The 22,574-nt window shown below is 35.3% G+C and overlaps 1 protein-coding gene across 6 annotated transcripts; it reads right to left on the reverse strand.

Annotated features, from left to right (window-relative positions):
- Window positions 1-331: 331 nt before the first annotated feature.
- PNPLA8 (patatin like phospholipase domain containing 8) lies at window positions 332-22,351 on the reverse strand. 6 transcript variants are annotated; one of them, XM_036429767.2, is made up of 10 exons: window positions 22,196-22,351; window positions 18,202-19,207; window positions 17,908-18,057; window positions 14,189-14,340; window positions 12,364-12,458; window positions 10,414-10,585; window positions 7,671-7,728; window positions 6,791-6,985; window positions 4,390-4,585; window positions 332-1,336 (listed from the first exon to the last, which is right to left on the reverse strand). In XM_036429767.2, the coding sequence occupies exons 2-10, from the start codon at window positions 18,952-18,954 to the stop codon at window positions 1,062-1,064; spliced, it is 2,046 nt and encodes a 681-aa protein (XP_036285660.1). In that variant the 5' UTR covers window positions 18,955-19,207; window positions 22,196-22,351; the 3' UTR covers window positions 332-1,061. The 6 variants fall into 6 exon arrangements, with proteins under 6 accessions (XP_036285660.1, XP_036285656.1, XP_036285657.1 ...); XM_036429763.1 differs by having other exon boundaries at window positions 18,202-19,341; window positions 22,196-22,323; XM_036429766.2 differs by lacking the exon at window positions 332-1,336 and adding an exon at window positions 2,320-3,266 and having other exon boundaries at window positions 18,202-19,341; window positions 22,196-22,323.
- Window positions 22,352-22,574: the final 223 nt, after the last annotated feature.

The raw sequence follows: 22,574 nt of genomic DNA on the forward strand, positions 1-22,574 counted from the left end.
TTTAAAAATACATTTTATTGATTTGAGAGAGGAAGGTAGAGGGAGAGATAGAAACATCAACGATGAGAGAGAACCATTGATTGGCTGCTCCTACACACCCCCTACTGAGGATAAAGCCCCAAACCCAGGCATGCGCACTTGACTGGAACTGAACCCAGGGCCCTTTAGTCTGAGGTTGATGCTCTATACTGTGAACCAAACCAGATAGGGCAAGCTTAACTTATTTTTTAAAGCATACTCTTGATAGGTATATTCAAATGCTACAAAGAGATGGGGAACTACATTACGAAGAATAAATAATCTTAAAAATGAGTTTAGTCTTTTAACAATAAATTATTTATTTTTGTTAATGATAAGAGTATTTTTTAAGTAAATTAAAATAATTTTATGACAATGAATAATAAGCCAGAGCTAGAAATGTTAACATACAGCATTATCTTGAAATTTCAAGGGTGAAAAGTGATTAGAATCTCACCTATGATTTTTGAATCAATCAAGTTTGAATAAAAAATTGTATCTGGTTCTTTCATATTTCCAATGTAAAAGTCCTCTGACAGAAAAAACTCCACTTTTCTGTATGTATTTAAATGATATTACAGTAAAAGGCAACATTTGGATAGCAGAATGTAGCTCATAAATACATGCGTTGTAAATTTAAAAAGAAATTAGCTTTTCCACATGGAAGAAAATCAATGATCAAATAAATCCAACATGATTATGGTGACTGAAGCAAAAAAATTAAGTATGATATTTTTCCAGTTGGTTGGCACTACATTAATAAATTTTCAAATATCAAACAATATAACACCAATATCTATCTACTACAACCAACTAGTACAATAAGATTCTTAAAATATAGCTAATTATTAACATCATAAAAACCTAATTCCCTTATAAGTCTGCCTTTGTGCTGTGCAAGCTAGTCCAAGCACCATCTTTTTCAGGATTCCCCAGAATTCATAAGTATTTCCGTTAACTCACGTTGAACCCTACAATTCCTCATTGGGTTCTGTGGATCTTCTGAATAGGCCTTCATTTATGGGAATATGTGCACACACTCATCACAATTTTGAAAAGAATGAAAGGCCTTCATACATGTCAGATTTTAGTTTTATCCAGTCATTAATTTTCTGCATAGTTGTTTTTTCTTGACGTAAAATTTTCGCAAGTTTGTTCATTTTTTCCTCATTTCTTTCTATGTATCTCAGCCCTTCCAACTGCAATTGATCCAGCTTTTCATTGCGACTTTCATCTAGAGGTATGTTTTCACACATTACAGGATTGAATCTAAAGTAGGTGTCAGGAGGTAACAGACCATCAAGCATTACATGGACTTCTGTTAAAACAAACAGAGACAATAGGGTGGTTAAGAAAAGTTATTCTACAGTGATCCAACATTATCTTTTTTTTTAAATTATATTCTTTTAGGAAAATTATAGAGCCTTGCTTATTTCATTATTCCAGCTAATTAACTTTAGTAAAGGAATCCATAGTAATAGAGTGGCCATATTACTAAGATCTCTGAACAAAAAATAATCTGGCCACTCAGTGTATATCCTATATAATAAAAGAGTAATATGCAAATTTTCCCCTCGACCAGGAGTTTCACCAGCAGGCAGGCCAGCCAACTGCCCATGTCCCCACCCTCTGGCCAGACCACATCCATGCAAAAATTCATGCACCAGGCCTCTAATGCATACATACACTCTGAGTGGACAGATTATTGTGTGTTCAGAGATCATAATCTGGCCTCTCGGTGTAAATATACTATAAAATAAAATTAACTTATCAGAATACTTCATATAATTCTGTTAAGTTAGGATACTTGCTCTAGTATTTTCTTCTGTTTTTGATCATACTGTTAGTCACTGCTAAAATGCCTTTTCAACCTCCATTTTGTTTTTTTCTGGAGTTATCTTTATTGAGGCATAATTTACTCACAATAAAATTCACCAATTTTAAGAAAAAGACAAGTTCTGACACATATACAATGTAACCACAACAATCATGACATAGGACATTTCTATCACTTAAAAAAGTTCCATCATGCTTTTTTATAGTTGGTTCCTCTTACCATTATCTCTTCTAGAATTTCACATAAAATCATAAGGATATAGTACTTGTATGCCTAGTTTCTTTTACTTAGCAAAATGCTTTTGAAATTCGTCTATGTTGTAGCATATATGAATAATTTCTTTCTTTTTACTGCTGACTAGTATTTCATTGTACCATATAGTATAATTTGTTCTCTCCTAGTTCTCTTCAGTTTTTAGATATTAGTAATAATCCTCCTATAAATATTTATCCCTAAGTATTTTGGATAGATGATTCCATTTCTTCCAGGGATGAAATTGCTGGGGATAAGGTAAAAGTATGTTTTTGTTTTTTAAAAGAACTACAGCACCGTTTTCCAAATCGATGTACCATTTTGCATTCCAACCATCAATACACAAGAGCTCCCACTTCACATCTTTGCCAAAACTTGGGATTGTCAATCTTAATTTTAGCCATTCCAAAGGATTTGTGGTGGTACCTCGTGGCTTTAGTATTTATTTCCCTAATGACTAATGATGTTGAGAAGTCTTTCATCTGTGTATCTTCTTCATGGAATGTCTGTTCAAATATTTAGTTCATTTTTTTTTTAACTGAATTTTTTTTCTTCTCTAAGAATTTTCTCTATATTTTGGATATGATTACATTTTCTGATAATGGATCAGATACATGTTTTACTAATATTTATTTCAGTCTGTAGCTTGTCTTTTCATTATTAGAAGTGTCTTTGAAATATCAAAATTTGTAATTTGGTAGTCTTAATTTTTCTTTTTTGATTCATGCTTTTTGTGTTCTATCTAAAAAATCTTCATGTAGGTCAATGCCTTTAAGATTTTTCTATAAGTTTTACAGTTTTAGCTTTTATAATTAGATCTAAGGTCCATTCAAGTTAATTTCTGTATATAGAATGGTCAAGGTTCAATTTTTGGAACATAGTTATCTCGTTGTCCCAGTACCATTTGTTGAAAAGAATATCTTACTCATTGAGTTACCTTTATCAAAAATCTTTTGAGCTTACTTTTATAGATCAATTTCTGTGTTCTCTTATTATATACCACTGACCTATGCCTACCTTTATGCAAATAACATAGTCTCTTGCTTACTGTATTTGTATAGTTTTGAAATCAAAGAGTGTAAGTACTCCAACTTTGTTCTTTTTAAAAACAGTCTTGGCTATTTTACGTCCTGTGCATATCCATATAATTCTTCATTAACTAGAGCATAAATACATAAAGGCAGCATTTCGTGTTTCTTAAAAATTTCAAATGAGCCCATCATAGGGTTTGCACAAAGTATGTCTTTAAGTATTATGAAACTGACTGATTGAAGTTTCCTTCTCCCTCAGATTGCTTACAGTAAGAGTATTTTATTGACTTGGCAACAAAATTTCACAAATTAGTGAAAAATCCAAACAAAATAGTGAAAAATCCAGTATATCAGCTTTTCTTGGGTTATCATTTAATACATGAAAGTCCTCAGTGGGTCATTTAAGATCCTCCCATAGGCTAATGACTTAATAACATGGTAATAGGGAAAAAATGAGATTCAAAATCAAGGAGCTAAGTGGTAACAATTCTTTGTAAAGACTTAGTAACTGACTTCACATAAGACTTAAAAATAAAATAATAAAATAAAGAGATCTAATACGTTTGGGGAACAGCAAAAAATGAAAGGGTAGCCAACTACACTATACAAAAGGGACACATTTGAGAGGGGAAGATGAGGAATAGATGTTTTCAAAAACTGGGTCTTACAGGGCCTGCAAATTTTAGTGAATAATATTTCTGAATTTGGTATTAGATATGACAGGAAGCCTGGATGGGTTTGAGCAGGGTAAAAAACATAATTTATGTGTTGTTGTTTTTTTAAAATCACTTCAGCTTTTATATGAAGACTAGATTATTGGGGCAGCAAGAGTGAAGAACTTATTCTAATTCCAGCTTGCCTCCTCATTACTAAATAATCAAATTCTGTAAGTATTCTAATTCTCTCACTGTTACGTGTATATTTGAACCAACCTGACTCCTTTTCTTTTCCATTTCGTAACTGGTATAATAGTCTCCAACCAAGTCTTTGTGCTAATCCAGGTTTAAATACTTTTCCAACTGTAAGTAGGCAAAAGTAGCACTAACTTCGCATGGAGAACAGCCTCAATTCCAGGGTCATTTAGAAGAAATGAGGGAGGAGAAATAAAAACAGAAGATGTGCTCCCATGTGCTTCCTAAGCCTTTACAATACAGACATAACGTACTCTCCTGCAGTTAGCATGAGCATATTCTACTATTATAAAAGCTGAATTTTAGAAGTTAAAGTGCTCTAAAATAGCAAACAACCAACCTTCTGTATCTGTTGCACTGTTGATAACATTAGACAGTTTGGCTTTCAAGCTTGTATACGTCATGGTGTTTTTCACATCACTCACATAACGCCCAGTGCCCAAGGACACTATGCACTCTAGGGGGACGTCTGGCCAAAGACATTTACATTCATGCATTGCTAAGGCTGAAGGGTTATTCAGAAGCAAACCTCCATCCTGAAAAATATAAGAAAATATAATACAGAACTCTTAAAAGTAAAATTCTATTTGAAAAGAAAAATTATATTTTAAACCAGTGGTCGGCAAAGTCATTAGTCAACAGAGCTAAATATCAACAGTTCAAAGATTGAAATTTCTTTTGAGAGACAATTTTTTTAAACTTAACCTTCTTCTAACGCCACTTTTTCAAAGCAGATTCGACCAGGCCGTGGTATTTTGTGGAAGAGCCACACCCAAGGGGCCAAAAAGCCGCATGTGGCACATGAGCCGCGGTTTGCCGACCATTGTTTTAAACAGTTTGAAATTTAGTCATAGGAAAAGCTGAATTATATAATAAATTCAACAACATATTACTTTAAAACAAAAGGTTTAACTTGAATTGATTTTATATAATATCATAGATACAAAGAAGTCATGCAAAAACTTACTGGCCTCCCTGGCCTTATTAAGCTTTCATTTCTTATTATGAAAGTTCTTTGAACTTTTTGGATTGCTTTGCACATTTTGCTCAAAACTACTGAAATGAATTGCATTACTTTTTAAAGATATTATCCTTGTTTAATGGTTAATATAGTTCCTATATAAAACCTAAGAAAAGGATATGGTTCTGCCCAGCTGGTATGGCTCAGTAGTAGAGCATTGGCCTATGAATCATGAGGTCACAGTTAGATTCCTGGTAAGGGCATATGCTGGGGTTGTGGGCCTGATTCCCAGTATGGGGGTGTGCTGGAGGCAACTGATCAATGATTTTTCTCTCATCATTTATGTTTCTCTCTCTCTCTCTCTCTCTCTCTCTCTCTCTCTCTCTCTGTGTGTGTGTGTGTGTGTGTGTGTGTGTCTCTCCCCTCCTCTCTGAAATAAAAATTAAAAAAAAAGAATTACGGTTCTCCTAAACAATTAAAGCTAATTCTTCTTTCCCAAGTCAAATATAACCAAATTAATTCAACAAATTTAAGCTGAAATTTTGTTAATAGTATAATTTCAAAATATCACCATTCATTATAATGCAGACATAACCTAACAAAGCAGGCAAGTTTTGTATTTCTAAGCATTTATCTATTACCAATTATTATTTTAAAGAATTCAAAAGGAAAGAGGGTAAAAAATGCTGATAAGAGTACTATAGAAATGCAGTAGAGAATGTAGTACAAATCTCTCTCTGTAACTTTTACCTATTAATTTTAGATTTTGCATTTTGAAGTTTCACAGAATTGGCATTTTCTACAATGTAGCCATTTGTGAATTATTTGCAGTTTTCTGAATGAGCCACATTCATGCCTTTGCACATGTTGTCATCTTAAAACACTCTTTCCCTGGCCTCTTCCTTTGCTCAACCAACCCCCACTTATTCTTGAAAATATATATGAACATGGTCCAAGAGTCATTTATTCTATTAAGAACCTAACTGAAATAATACTAACATACTGAACAGAAAACAATTTATTTCTATTGGAAGGTAAGACATTACTGAATTCTATAGTAGTACTATATTGAAAAAGAAATTTGAAACGTCTTAATAATAGGAAGAGAAATATAACCTTAAATTGTCATTCAGTAACATAACACATATTTTAAATGAAGGTCCTGTTGTCAATGGGAGCGTGGCTCATCTCCCCCAGATGCTGGTGGAAGCTGGAGTAGCATTTCCAGAGGCCCAGGGGAGTGCTGGGATATGTACGGGAGCTCTGGCCTGATCACAGGATTTCAGTTCTCTCCAGGACCAGCTGCCCTCCGTGTCTCTATCTGGTTTGTCTCTGGCACCAGAGTTTCCCAGCACCAGATACCTTTGATCATCCACACATTCTCATTGTTTCAGAGATATAAGCATGTCTATATATAAATTACTTGATTATTTTTACACCTGAAACTAATATTTTATGTCAATGATAACTGAAACAAAAGTTCTTTTAAAAAAATCACCAAAATTGTCAAACAGATTGGATTCTGCATTTCCAGAAACTGTGCTCATTTGTAATTTTAACAGCAATATTTGGGATTTGTAAAAATTAAACATTAGTTAGTAGTATGAAAGAAAAACCATCAACAAATAAACTAGCTTCTACTGCACATCTTCTGTTACATGGAGACATACCAAAGAAAGTCTCCTTCGTTAATTCCTCTGTAAGGTCAATGACATTTAATAAGTGCTAATTCTTTTTAATCATGTAAAGGTTTACAAGATAGGCCATAGACTCAACTTACCTGATGAAGATCACTTCCCAATGCATACTCTGCAAAGTAGCCTGGGGCAGCAGACGAAGCTCTAATGGCCTCCCACATTTTGTACTGACAGCCTCCCAAATAGTGAGAGTTGACTCCAGGAAAATGACCATAGTTTCTGAACACAAAAGCTTTTGGTATCACCCCTCTGTTTACTATGGTACTTACTGCAGCTACCTAGTAAATTAAAAAGTGAACAATATCCACTGTAAGCAGCAATATTTGGGATTTGTAAAAATTAAACATTATTTAGTAGTATGAAAGAAAAAATAAATAAGCAAGAGAGAGCATTAGAGGGAGCTGTATTTGATTTTTCATGGTTATAGCTGTTATCCAAAAATAAATACAAACTGCATGGAATTCCTAGGTGCAGAAATCCTACTCCTTAATCAAGCATTATCAAAGAACATAGAACTTAAGCAAAACTCAGATCACTGTGTTTCAAACAAAATCAAAAGAGAAGCCATGCTAAGACTTATTCTAGTAACAACTACATTTTGAAAATTGGGATTTCATTTGTATATAATATATATCTAAGATACATATATAATTTCTTTTAAAAATCTAGGAGAGAAAATTACACAATTTTTCTTAAGTCACTAGATTTGATTAACCCTTATGATAAGTCTTCCTTATCTTTAGTCTCAGTTTTTCAGTTCTTAAACTTTGGTTGTACTTTTACTATATACAGATAAGGGCTAATGATCACATCCCACATCTTCATATAATAACTCAATATATAAGGAACAATATACTCCTTAAAAAGAGGTTCCTAAGAAATTTTTCCTTTAATAAAGGGCCAACAGCGTAAGTGTTTTACCAACCTTCAATTCCAGTAAGGTGTCATATACTCAAAACTTACCTTAGGGCATGTGGGGTCTCTTGCTGTTTCAATCATTAGTGAAGAACCCATTTTTTCCCTTTATTAAAGGAGAAGAAATAAATTATATCAAAATTATTTATCTCCTAACATCAGGGAATATATGTTAGCAATGACTGTTTGCCTATGGCTTTAGTAAAGCACTGTAAAGGGACCAAATTAAAAAGTATATGAATCTCCTCTAGGAGGCTTATCATCTAATTAATGTACTTAAATAATATGTGGTTAGTATTTATTATTTACTAATTTATTACTCAAATTACAAGTATCTACTGTAGTATCTGGGAAAGATGCATGGAGGTGCAGCCTGAAAAGGACACCAAAACATGGCAAGGTAACACATTCAAGGTCAGGACCTCAGAGGGGAAAGGCACAGAGGCAGAATCAATCTGTTTTCAGAGTCCTCCTGACAGGATAAAGCTGCTGTGTTGAGATAAGACTGCAGAAATGGGTAAGCTAGTTACAGAGTAGCCCAAAAACCAGATCAGGACATTAAGACTTTTAACTCAGTCAATGTCACCCCACAAAAAACGTTTAAGTCATCTGAGTTGGCATTTGAATTACTGTAACATTACAGAAATTGTGCTTTGGGGCAGCAATTTTTTCAAGTCCATTATAGGGGAATTTTATTTCAGTGCAGATTTTTTCCTGACTTAAAAATTAAGTTTCCCCCTTGTATTGAATATAAAAACTGTATGTTTTGTTTTTTTTTACCAACCTGCCTCTGTAAGACAAATACATTTTTCTAATTACATTTTTTTCAAATGATAATCCTATTTTTCAACTAGTATGTTAGTAAATTCACCTAACGTTAGTATTTACAAATTAGGTAGTGACCTACCTATCACAACCTTTTAAAAATATCCAAGAAAAATGCTTTCTAAAATGAACAAGATCTTTGTTTTCCCCCACCTGACCTATGATCTTCTGCATGAAGATCAATGTAGTTTTATTCTTCTACAGATCTTTTCATAGAAGTCTAGAAGCTGCTTTCACAGTTTAAGCAAAATTTATATTTGCTTTTTGTTTAAACTTTGATTTATTAACTGAACTGAAATGCATTAGTGAATTAAGTTATAAATATAAATTCAAAAATAAAGCCAGGAACATTGTTTATTTCAGAGAGATGTCAAAATACAAAAACTATTTTCAACATTCCTAGAGTTTATTGATGCTATAATTAAAAATAATGTCCCTAAAATAAGATAAAATTGACACAGAAAAAAGCACACACCACCTATAAAAATGCTCTCAATAAACAATAGAAAAAGAAAAAAAAAGTCCAAGAGTAGGTTTGGTAGATTATAATAATAATGGCTCCCAATGAATCATACTTCCTGTTATCTATATTTCTGTATATAGTTTCTTTCCACATAACCCTGAGTTTGAGTGGCATTGGTCAACTGAACATTGGCAGGCATACGATTAGCAAAATCTTTTAATTTTTAAAATCTCTCCTACTAATTTTAAACTTGGTTCATGTTAAGTAAAAGTTAAATCATGCACAGCAAAGGTGTAGGAGGATTTGTTTTAATGAGCCCAATGATAGATTTGACTATGAAGTTTGAACTGTTAACTGTCTAACAATTTTAGGCTTGTGGCTTTCTTTCTATGGTTTGTTTGTTTTTGCTTTTCCTTCTATGCTACACTAGTTTGCCATGTAGCAATAGTACCGTGCAATATTACAAAAAGAATTAGGAAACCTTTTATGGATATCATGTCTATTATAGTGTGCGATAGTACTTTTCTATAGTTCTCTGTGATTTAATATTACTAAGCTTTCTGTACTTTGTTACAAAAAGCAGGTTTACCGGGTAACTATTTTGGTGAGTGTTAAAAAGAATTTATGGTGTATTTCTGTTGATTCACTTTGAATTTAAATAAATGTTAATTAATTAATTAAATGGAAGCTTGTAAGTACTTTTGCACCAGGGCTTTTATTTTTGGAAAGTGAGGAAGACTAATTTTATATATGTGTGTGTGTGTGTGTATATATATATTATTTCTTTTAATTGATTTTTTACAGAGAGGAAGAGAGAGGGATAGAGAGTTAGAAACATCAATGAGAGAGAATCATCGATCAGCTGCCTGTTCACACCCCCCACTGGGGATGTGCCCACAACCAAGGTACATGCCCTTGAGCGGAATCGAACCTGGAACCTTTCAGTCCACAGGCCAACACTCTATCCACTGAGCCAAACCGGTTTCAGCAAGACTAATATTTTTTAAAAAATATATATCTTATTGATTTTGTACAGAGAGGAAGGGAGAGAGAGAGAGAGAGTTAGAAACATCGATGAGAGAGAGTCATCGATCAGCTGCCTCTTGCACACCCCCTACTGGGGATATGCCCGCAACCAAGGTACATGCCCTTGACCGGAATCAAACTTGGGACCCTTCAGTCCCCAAGCCAACACTCTATCCATTGAGCCAAACCGGTTTCGGCAAAACTAATATTTTTATAAGTAAAAACAATAGGATGCAAAACATAGTCTATACAATATGGTCTCAAATTTTAAAAAGGCAATTGAAACTTTTACATAAAAATCTCACATGCATAAACCAAAGAAAATAGTGACTAGAATAGATTCACCAAAATATTAAGTGATTATATCTAACTACTAGGATAATTTAATTTTATATTTTCAGAATTTTTTCAAATTAATATGCACATATTACCTAGATAATCAAAATGTTGCTTTTTTAAAAAATAATTATAACTTACTTAAGAATATTTTCCCATGTTTGACTATCATAAAATGCATGGCTCCAACTCATTTTGACTGTCCCAACAATGACATTTTGTGAAAACACATCTGTTCCTAATTTTCGATAAAGTTCTTCACATTCATCCAGAGGCATATGAAAGAATCCCAACATGAATGCTAATATAGCACCTGAAAGAAAAAATCTTTTGTTTTTGTAAGTGTTGATGATATAATACTTTAAAATATTCTGAATCACAGACCTGGTTAAAACAATGCCTTTAATACTTTCAAACTGTTTCACCTGGGACAAACTACTTAACCTATCAGAGCCCTATTTTTTTTTTTTCATCTAAAAAATAAGGGTAATTACAACAACTAACATTTATAAAGTTCTTATATTGGGATGACACATGTAAAGGGCTTTATTTACTAGGCCTCAATAAGGATACTACATAAATGGCAACCAATGATGATGATAATTTAAAAATATATAAAAATGTGTTAATTTAGATTACATTAAATAATATATAATTAAGATATTGTGGCAGAGGTTATTTCTAACCTTAATAAATCACTTAGTTTTGGTCACAGAATACAGTACATTTGACAATTTACCAATTCATTAAAAAATTGCTTCAGATTGGTCCTGGGAAACAATGTAATTAAAGAAATTAGATCTCTGGAATGTCCTTTTAAATAGCAGATTTCATATCCTAGCTGAAATTGGTAGGACACACTGCCACCTAGTGTACATAACTGGTCTAATTCTGAACTAACAAGAAACTGGATAAAGGTAGGGGATGGGGAGAGGGTGGGACAAAGCAAAGAAAGAGAAAAAAACAACCCAGAAAAGTATCATAATGTATTTTAAATATTTTATGTGTTATTATAGTAAAAGTCTTAGTTTAATAAAAGGTAAGATAGCATGCACTGTGTGGCATAACTATATAATAGAAATTGCTATTTCTCAATTTGTGAAAAAGTTATAATAATATAAGAAATAACTTGGCAAAAAATTATGTTCCTTTTCTTTTAAGCAAAACTACTATGAAATGAGCAGATATTTAAAAAACTGAACTTTAGCCGGGACCGGTTTGGCTCAATGGATAGAGCGTCGGCTTGGGGACTGAAGGGTCCCGGGTTCGATTCCGGTCAAGGGCATGCACCTTGGTTGCGGGCATATCCCCAGTAAGGGGTGTGTAAGAGGCAGCTGATCGATGACTCTCTCTCATCGATGTTTCTGGCTCTCTATCTCTCTTTCTTCCTCTCTGTACAAAATCAATAAAATATATTAAAAAAAAAAAAAAAACTGAACTTTATCGAACTGGTATGTTACTGATGAATTAAGTATAAGTTTATTAACTTTTGAGAAATTATGAAACAAAATTTCTACATTAGAATATACAAAATGGAAAAAAGTATAAGTACGGTATTATAAATTAAGTTTAACATAAACTAGAAAACAATGGAAAAGATATATTGTGGTTAATACAGAAATGTATGTTATTTCCTAAACTGATATTCTATACCATGAGTAAATCTCTACGACTTAAAATTCTTTTTCATGAGCACCCACCTACTAAGAATAGTGCCTCACAGAGGGACACCTCTCACAAATAAGTGCAATCTTTTCCATCTTTAATATTTTACTGGTTCAAGTACAACTTAAGTACCTACTTTCCTTATATTTCATCACTGAAGGTGATTAGACCATAAGGCAATAATTCGTAATTCATAACTGGTCACTGTGACTTTTTAGAAAATGTTAGACAATGCATTCCAAACTATTCTCTTAATGTTATTTTATTTCCAATAAATACTTTAATAATTAATTATTAAAAAAGAATTATTCATCAAAACAAGAAATTAATACCCATTATTTCAAATAATGATACTGAATATAAGTGCTTAATGTTCTTTTTCTTAATGCACTGCTGGTATGTAGCACCCCCATAATGATAAATTACCTGTGCTTACACCACAGATGTAATCAAACAGCTGGTGAACTGGCTTCTGAGTAAGTTCAACTAATTTTCTCAGTGTCTGAAGAGTAACCAAACCCCTATAGAAAAAAATAAAGACAAAATGAGAATTCATGTTTCAAGGAAAGCTAAGTTATTGAACAAAACAATCCTAAAAATGACATTTCTAACTTATATGCTAACATGAAAATTAGTAATATAACTTAGCACCAGTAAAAGTTTTTAAGGTCACTTTTCAACATCTGATATCATTTCCTTATTTTTTTTTTTAAATCCTCACCCGATGATATGCTTTTATTGACTTTGCAAGAGGAAGGGGGAAGAGAGAAAAAAAACATTGATGTGAGAGAGAAACATTTACTGGTTGCCTCCCATATATGCTTGGACCAGGGATTGAACCTGCAACCTAGGGCATGTGCCCTGATCAGGAATCAAACCCACCACCATTTGGTGTTCGGGAGGATGCACTGACCAACTGAGTCACACTGGCCAGGGCTGAATATCCAATATCTAAGTAATGGTACAAAGCCTGTGCAATAGCTGCACTTCTTTAAATTTATACTAGTATCTAGACTACAAAGGTATGCCAATGTAAGGTTTTTTAAAAAAACAATACCCAACTGTGGAAAATACTTAATGCCTCCACTCACCAGTTTTGGGAGGTCATATATTGGTTTCTTCTCTCACCAATGTAGCTGGTCACCTTTGCTTCTATATGGCTTTGTCTTATATATTTTGTCTTATTTTTTAAGCTTTTATTCATTTTTTAAAACTTAACAGTATTAGGACAGTTACTTAAGGATGTATTAATTTATCTGCTGACTTTATTCATTTCTGGATTCTTGCCAAAAGTGGCAAATAGCTTCATAATGAATATGAAAGATGAAATAGCTTCAGAAGTGTAGGCGAATTCAGAGTGAGTGTAACAAGTGAACAATTTTTTTTATTTTTAAAAATGTATTCTTCAATTATAGTTGACATAGAACATTATGTTAGTGTCCGACGTATGACACAGTGATTAGATATTTATATAACTTACGAAGTGCTCACCCTGATAAATTTAGTAACCTACCTGACACCATACAGTTATTACAATATTCTTTACTATATTTCCTATGCTGTACTTTACATCCCCATCACTATTTTGTAACTACCAATTTGTACTTCTAAATCCTTTTACCTTTTCACCCATTCTCCCAACCACCTACCACCCAGTAACCATCAGTTTGTTTTGTGTGTTCATTAACTGTGTTTTTTAGATTTCACGTATAAGTGAAATCATATAGTTATTGTCTTTGATTTATTTCACTTAGCACAATGCTCTCTAGAATGTGGATAATTCTTAATACTAAGAGAATATACAGAAATAATTAAACATAATAATCCCAACACAAGGTGTGAGATAGAGAAGTCCAAGAAATTTCAAAAAACGATTTCATGTTTTATTTTAAAAATTTGATTTTGTAATGATATACCAAAACAGTTTTTAAAAATTCCTATGACTGAATTGGAACTATAGTTTTTTAGTGTTATTTTTGGTTGATCCTCAAATGAGGAATTTTTTCCCCACTGAATTTCAGAGAGTAGAAGTGGGGGAGAGAGGGAAACATCAATGTGAGAGGGACACATCGACTAGTTGCTTTCCACACCTCACTCCAACCGGGCCAGGGATTGAACTTGCAACTAAGGTGCATGTCCTTGACCAGGAATTGAACCCCCACCCTTCAATGCACAGGCTAACACTCTAACCAGAGAGAAACACAAGACAGGTTGGAGCTGTAATTTTTAAAAATCAATTTTCTATTCTTACCTTGTTCCTCCACCATCAATTGTGAGAATTCGGATTCCTCTTCCTTTCACTGGATCCACATAGCCAATTAAAGCCAAAATTTCCCTAACTGCAGCCTGAAGAGTTTCATCCTTAATTTGTCGTAATCGTAATAAATACGGAATAATTTTCTCCTAAATTGAGAAAAGACTTTTTTGTTACATTTATCAAATCAAATGTGAAAATGTATTATTATTTTTAACTAACATGTGTAGATCTCCACAATCAAGGTGCAAGTGTTTATTATTTTCTAAGTAATCTTAAATGATACATTAGTGTTTGACTTTTTAATGTCAATTACTAGCTAGAATATATTTGTTCTAACATCTAGGTAAAAAATTAACCTATATCCAAATATATCTTTTAAAAAGTGGAATGCTTAAGAATTAGAGAAAATGTAATATGCTTAATACAAATTTATACATTAATGTTACAACAAAAGGTTATTATAAATTTTATACAATATTTTGTCTAAATTCCCAAAGTTAAGATGAAACTGCTTCACAGTAATTATTAAACTTGCCATTAAAGAAAAAAATATCTTGCCAAAACCGGTTTGGCTCAGTGGTAGAGCATTGGTCTGAGGACTGAAAGGTCCCAGGTTCGATTCCGGTCAAAGGCATGTACCTTGGTTGCGGGCACATCCCCAGTAGGGGGTGTGCAAGAGGTGACTGGTCGATGTTTCTCTCTCATTGACGTTTCTAGCTATCTCTCTCCCTTCTTCTCTGTAAAAAAAAGTCAATAAAATATATTAAAAAGAAAAAAGAAAAAATATCTTGTGAACACTGTACATGGGACACAAGGGTACCACACAATGAAGTATATAAATAAAATTAAGGTAGAAGGCAAAAGCTGACCATTATAATTAAAAAATTAGTTTAAACTGAGAATTCAAGATTCTAAGCATTCAACGTCATACCGTTGATCAGAGGCAAGAGATTAAAACCTAGAATGCTATGCTGAGTTTCCCAAAGACCCTCTAGGTTCTGTGCACTGAAGTATCTTACCTGGTCAATAGTGGGTCGTATGGTCGCCCGGGCTTTTACATACTATATATACAAATTTCATGCACTGATAGGATCCCTAGTGGCTGCCAGCTGGGACCTCCCTCCCTTCCCCTGGCTGGCCCTGCCCCCTGGTCGAACTCAAGGACAAATCTCGGTCGAGGGGACAATTTTCATACTATGCTTATTATATTGATATAGATATATGTATGTTGTATATACATACATCACTAAATATATTACATAGAGATTCCCCAAATCAGTAAAAAAAAAAAAAAAAAAAAAAAAAAAAAAGCCATCCAATCCAATGGAAAAATGAACAAGACTGGGAATATGCACTTCACAAAGGAAGTATAAAAATGACCAATATACACTGATAAAGGTGCTGAACTTCACTGTTACCAGAGGAATACAAATTAAAGCCACAATTTAATATCACTACACATCAAACAAAATGGCTTAAATAAAAAAGATAAATAATACAAAGTGCTGGAGAGGAAGGAGACCAACCAGAAGGTTCATACAATTCTGGTGAAAAGCATAAATTGGTATAAATACGTTGCAAAACCACCTGGCAGTAACTACTAAAGATGAAAACAGGCCTACACTATGACCAGGAATATACTTTTGGGTATATACCCAAAAGAAATGAAGACATATGTTTTCCAAAAAACACATCACAGAAGCAAAATTCCTAAATATTCCCAAATTGAAACTATCCAAATGTTCATCAGCAGTAAAACTAACAAATACATTGTACAATATTTACAATTCGGCCACCATAAATACGGCACACACACAAAAAAATAAAACTCATATAAATGTTTTTTAATAAACAACTAGAGGTCCAGTGCACGAAATTTGTGCATGGGATCAAGGGGAGGGGTGTCCCTCAGCCCAGCCTGCACCCCCTCCAATCGAGGGATGTTTGACTGCCCGTTTAGGCCCGATCCCGGTAGGTTCGGGCCTAAATGGGCAGTGGGACAGCCCTCTCACAATCCAGGACTGCTGGCTCCCAAATGCTCGCCTGCCTGCCTTCCTGATTGCCCCCAACCACTTCTGCCTGCCAGCCTGATCACCCCCTAACCACTCCCATGCCAGCATGATTGATGTCTAACTGCTCCCATGCCAGCCTGTGTGCCTCCAAATTCCCTCCTCTGCCTGCCTGGTCACCCCTACCTTCCCTCCTCTGCAGGTTGATCACCTCCAACTGCCCTCCCTTGCAGGCCTGGTCCCTCTCAACTGGCCTCCCTTGCAGGCTTGGTGCCTCCCAACTGACCTCCCCTGCTAGCCATCATATGGTGACCATCTTGAGTCTACATGGGGGCAGGATCTTTGACCACATGGGGGCAGCCATCTTATGTGTTGGAGTGATGATCAATCTGCATATTACTCTTTTATTAGATAGGATCCTAACATTTTTAAAAAGCTCAATTCTTGTTAATAATTAAAATTTAGTTGGGAAAGTTCACATGAAAGTGTACATGCTAACATGTCTTAAGCAATTTATCAAATTCAGTAAAATGCTTATTTAGGGAAAAAAGTTTTCTTTAGACTACTTTCATTTTCATTTATAACTGGTCTGAATATACATTCCTATATCACATTTCTCCTGGATATTGAAGGGTCTTTAGTTATGCAAAATAAGAATCTTCAAAACCTCTATTACCAAGATTATTCATAATAGACTAAAACAGAAAACTACTCTGAAATTCATCAATAGTACAATGAAGAAATAAATTATGATACATTCAAACCATGAAATATAAAAACAAAAAAATGAATGATATACAACTACCCACACAATATGAATGATTTCTACCAAAATGATGAATGAAACCAATCACAGTATTTCATATAATATACAACTATTACATACAAAAATCAGGTAAAAATAACCTGTGATTACCTTTGTGGGGGAGAATGTTGATTTGGGACAGGATTTCAGTTTGTGAAAATTCAGCAAACTTTATACTCACAATTTACTTCAATAAAATGTTTTTAAAGAGTTCTTTTAAATACAGAATTCTGTTTTAGGTCTCTGCTTTCAGTATGTCACTTAAATGTTAAATGGACTGAGATGCATATCTATATATTTAGAAAATTTATCTTTTAGGTAAATGCATTGGGTCTCTAAGGGCAATATAAAACTACATTACTCAAAAACTTAGATTAACATACAATTTTCTGAATGGAAAGTTAAAATGGAAGATAAATCTGAATGGCAAGTTAAAGATAAGCACTACAGAACTCCAATAAAATGTCAACACCATCTACTCATTATGTTTTCAAATTGTTCTAGTAGTGCAGATGTACAGAGACTCAACTCAGACACATCATTCATATTGTATAGTATTTCTCTGAAAACAGACTAAATGGGTATAAATTCTTTTGACTATTTTATATTTGACAAAACTGAGGCAAAGAAAAGCTAACACAGTGAGATTTATCTTCCATTTTAAAATGTTTAATTTCTAAGTACAGATATCAGTACTAATAGCATAATTTATATAAAAGGGAACTTTTAGGATATCATAGAATAAATGGGGCAATTACTGGATATTACAGATCAAAATGCATGATAAAAAACACAAAAAACATTTAAATAAAAACATGAAAGTACTGCCTCCTCCATTTTAGAAGGTTTATTGGTATTCTTATTTCAAAACAAAACCAGAGTAAATAAATTAAAATTACCTTAACAGCCACTCCTTTTCCTTCAGGAAATTCTAGAAGATGAAAAGTCAGTTCTTCAATCCTATTAATGCAGAGTTTCGGGTCAGTTGTTCTTCTTAATGCCTTAACTAATGCCCGGGTTCTGTTATCAATACTCACTCTTGCAATAATCTACAGAGACATATTTAAATATATATGATTATAAAACTGTTATAGTAATACTATCAAATGGTTAAAGTTTCTAAGGTCTCATTAGAAATAAAACATCAATTTGACAAAAATTAAAACTTAAAACCACCATGAATAACAACTTGCCTTTTCTCTCTGAAGAATTAAATTCCTTTTCTCCTCTGCTTTTTTATCGCTGTCAGCCTGCTCAGCTTTGGTGGCTTCTTCCTGATCTTCTGACTGACCCTTTGAATCATATTTGAACTTCGGGACAAGTCCACCAATATAACCACCTACTAAAGCTTGTACACCTTCAGTGGGATATGAAAGAAAATTAGCAATAGTTTTTTTAGTAGAAACTGGAAGGACCTCAGGTGTCCCACTGGGACTTTTGGGCTCGTCCACAGTAGACGAAGAGGATTCTGGGCCTCGCTTCTTGTCAGTCAGCACATCAAGAGTTGCAGGCATGGATTTCCCTTCTTCACCCTTTTTATATTCAAGTTTTGACTTGTCCTGGAAATGTTTGGTTTCCTTTTTTTGAGACATTTTCTCGTCACGTTTGAAGTATGAATTAATATGATTGGATAAAAAGTAGAATGACTCTTCAAATTTTGTGGTTATATTTGTGTAAGGTAAAGGGCTTTCTTTACCAATTTCTTTGTCTTTATCTATAACGTCACTTTGCTTTCCTAGAGCAGAACTCTTTTCTGATTTGTCACTATAGTTTTTCAGAGATTTGATGGTTTGTTTAATGCTTTTCTGTTTTAACCAGCTACCATCTGATACTTTTCTTAATATTTCAGAACTTGGTTTAAATTGAGCTAAACGTGAGATCATTTCATTCTGATTTCCAAAAACAGCCTTTGAAACAGAGTTCAAAGTACTTTTAATACGGGACATACGAATGCTCACTTTTGTAAGTCCTTTGGGAGCAGAAGTGCTAAGTTTCAAAATCCCATGTAACCCATTGTTGCTTGGAGCGTACCAGTGCTTACTGCAAGAATGCCCTTCACTTTTGGTCCATTTACATCTTATTTTGCTTGTATGAAAACCTCTTTGTAGACTGATGTGGCTTATCTTCCAGTAATGTTTAGGTGAGCACAAGAAATGTAGTTGCTTGCTTTTCTGCTTCCCATAAAGACTTCGTGCATTACTAAGGAGGTAAATATATACATCTATAGTCAAATGAATAGACATAACTTAAAAATCACTTATTTTCTATCTGTTATGACTGTCACTTCAGTCCTGAATGCTTCATTTAAGAAATGCCATAATTCATGGTCTTACCTGAAATGGCAAGAAAACAAAAATTAGTATTCAAGGGATAACTGAAATTGGGTATAAGAAAAATACATTACTACATGAACTAAACTCAGCAACTTGTTAAAAAAAAAAAAAAAGAGAGAAAATATTTCCATTCTGACATTTTCATAAACAGATCATGAAAGGTCTTATAAATCTTGCCAAGGAGATTGAAAATCAAACTGTCAATGAAGTATTTTAAACTAAGGGATCACATTAAAAGATGATTCCAGGAGATCTGTGCCAGAATGGAATAATGAGACAAAACCGAGAAAGACAGAAACCAAGAACTTAGTGTGACAATTTCATGATCATAATATTTTTATGTACCTCATTAGAAATTACAATTATCAAGCAAAAAATTACTAAATATAGAGAGCTATTAACAAAAACAACAAACTTAATTTAACTTCTCCCAAATCACAAAGCCAGTAAATGTAGATAAGAGTTTTGGAATAAATTCAGCAGGGAAAGAAGTTTGTAAAAATATACAGAGAACAATGTAGAGTGAGAGGTACCATCATCAACTTAGAGAAGAGCAGGGAAGATTAGACTATTTTTTTAAATCAGTTTACCAATGAGTCTTTATTGAAGACATTAGTGCCACATTGTTTTTAAATTTAAAATACTGAGTGTGTGTGGGGAGGATGGTTCCAGTCTCATTTTTTTTTTCTTTTTAGACTACCTATTTATAGAGTAGTATTGTATAAATACAATGGAGGTATAAATATAATGAAGAAATGTGGGAATTTCTAGGTAGAGGCTTTGCTGAGAATGGAAAGAATGAATTTATAGGGACTTCACGTAGTTATTGCAATAATGCGGGCATAAAGTTACAAGGATTTGAATTAAGATAATAGTACTATAAGGGAGTAGAGGGCTACTCTGAGCCACACTTTAAAAGTGGGGAACAACACAGGTCATAGAAGAATGGGATAAGGAGAGGGAGGTTTCAAGACAACTTAAGGATTTTATTTTATCAGAGACAAGGTGAATGTCATTTGTAAATATGAGGTAACTGGGAAGGGGTCCAATTAAATATGTATTTACAGTGGGACATTCAAGTATAGGTGTACTATAGGAACATAGCCTGTGGATATGTTTGGAGTTATCAGAACAGTGGCAGCTGAAATCACGTTTGGATTTACCAAATAAAGGATTACAGTAATAATTCTTGAGCATTTGGGTATCACAGAACCTGAAAACAAAAACAAAAAAACACATACACACACACACAAAACTCTTCCTTGAAAAGTCCTTATTTGCATATATATTAGTACACTACATTTTCCATACAATTCAGGATATTCATGGACTTACTAATATATTCCTTTGGTTTCAAATGTTAAAACTCTGGTTTAGAAAGAGCAGGGTAGAGCCTTGACTGCCATCCAGTTTGAGGCAGTCTTCCAGAAAACTAAAAAGCACTTGGGGGAGACAACCTGAAAAAAAGTCTGGGCAATGAATACAACAGCAAGGTCTAAAAAGAGGTGGACAATGAACAAAATGTAAGAAATGGGAGAGATGAGAACCAAGACATGAGGGGCCAACAGCTCTAATTCTGACGTTTTCATAAACATATGACCCACAAGAGAGACAATATGTACCTCAGCACAATTCCTTTGTCATTACCGAGCCAAAAAAACAAGTCAAAGTACAACTGGTACTTTTAACTTTGCATGTTCCTGGAAGTAACTGGATGAAACTGACCCTTTCATTCAACATCACGTGTTAAAAGGATATCGCTTTCAGGATTTTCATTTAGATCTCATATAGAAATAGAAAACATTAAGAAAAAAATTTGATTAACAAACATAGGAGCCAGAACATGTTCTTATATTGAAAGTACAACTAACTTGCACAAACAAAATAACCTACAATGAATGGGCTTGAAACAACTGCCTCATAAGAGGCATACACTCTCAGCTCACAGTTTAATGTACTTTAAACATGTAGATTTTAAATCCTTAACATTTCACTGTTTCATACGGCATTTCCTCGATACACAGAAAACAAGTGCCGTCACTTCTGAAATCACAACCATCGAGGCCTGTTCCTGGAAGTAACAACACGGTACTTTAAATCGGATTACATGGCAGTCCCTGATGCCAAACCTCTCAGCTGTTCCTGGGAGTCACCACTTTTCTCTGACACTATCATTGCAGGATTAGGCACCGAAACCAGGCTCCTCCCAGCATGGTGATAGAAACGACAATGACGGGAAGCAATGCAACGTGGTGATTCACACATTTTCACCTTTCAATAAGCACACACCTGAGCCCGCTGAAAGCAGCCGTAATAGCTAGGGACGTGGGTGGCGTTAAAAAGCAGCCGATGATACATTAACAAGGACCCAGCCATGGGAGTCTCTCCCGGAGCACTGACGTTCGAGAAGGAGGTACTAGCCTAGGAAAATCGTTTTTTGACAAGTCATCGGCAAACTGCTGGACGACCCCAACGCCCGGGACAAGCCCAACAAGCCTCGGGGTAACTAGGCCGGGAGTCGTGGGGGTGGGACAGGAAGCGCGGGGCCGGCCCAGAGGAACCAAAACAACGCGCACGCCTGGGGGCGGGCGAGGCCGAAGAGCGCCGCGCCACCAACAGCCTCCGCACCCGCGAGCGCCCGCCGGTGGCCGGTGGCCTTCCCGAACCCCGGTCCTGACTGGAGCCTCCAGCAAGCCGGGAGACTCCCCGCCCTCCCCCTGGAAACGCCCTTCGGAGAGAAAGAGAGAGAATGAGAGGGGAGACCGGAAGGGCCAGACAGACCAGCGCCCAGGGCTCCCAGGCTCCCAGCTTCCCAAGCTCAGCGTCCCGCCTCGGTCCCCCAGCGCCCACTGACCCGAATGAAGGCCGCAACGACGGCGGCGGCAGCGGCGGCGACGCGCCACCTCCCGGCTCGGACGTTCACCCCAGGGGCGGCTCGCATCAGCTGAGCTTCCAACACAAACCTGAGAACAGCAGCAGCCGCCGCCGCCGCCGGGCTCCACCCCTGCCCTCTCCCGCCCCGCCCCGGCGGAAGTGACGCGCACGCGGCCCGCCCCCCTCCCTCCCCCCCCCCCCGAGGAGCGCTTCCGATTCGCTGGGGCCTCTGCCTCCCCTTCAGTGGCCGCCCCGCCCCCCGCCCGGGGGCATGCGCAATAGAGCCGGACTGAGCGCGAGGCGGGGACGTGGGGACGTGCGTGTAGGCGTGTGTGCGTGTGGGCGTGCGTGTGGGCGCG

The sequence above is a fragment of the Pipistrellus kuhlii genome, unplaced genomic scaffold, assembly GCF_014108245.1.
Source record: "Pipistrellus kuhlii isolate mPipKuh1 unplaced genomic scaffold, mPipKuh1.p scaffold_m20_p_10, whole genome shotgun sequence".
Taxonomy (NCBI): Eukaryota; Metazoa; Chordata; class Mammalia; order Chiroptera; family Vespertilionidae; genus Pipistrellus; species Pipistrellus kuhlii.

Coding starts and splice junctions, on each gene's coding strand:
- PNPLA8 (XM_036429763.1), bottom strand. CDS start 19,251: ATGTCTATTCATTTGACTATAGATGTATATATTTACCTCCTTAGTAAT. Junction 18,058..18,201: donor TAATTCTTCAGAGAGAAAAG/GCAAGTTGTTAT, acceptor ATGTCTCTGTAG/ATTATTGCAAGAGTGAGTAT. Junction 12,459..14,188: donor ATTGATGGTGGAGGAACAAG/GTAAGAATAGAA, acceptor TTTTTTCTATAG/GGGTTTGGTTACTCTTCAGA.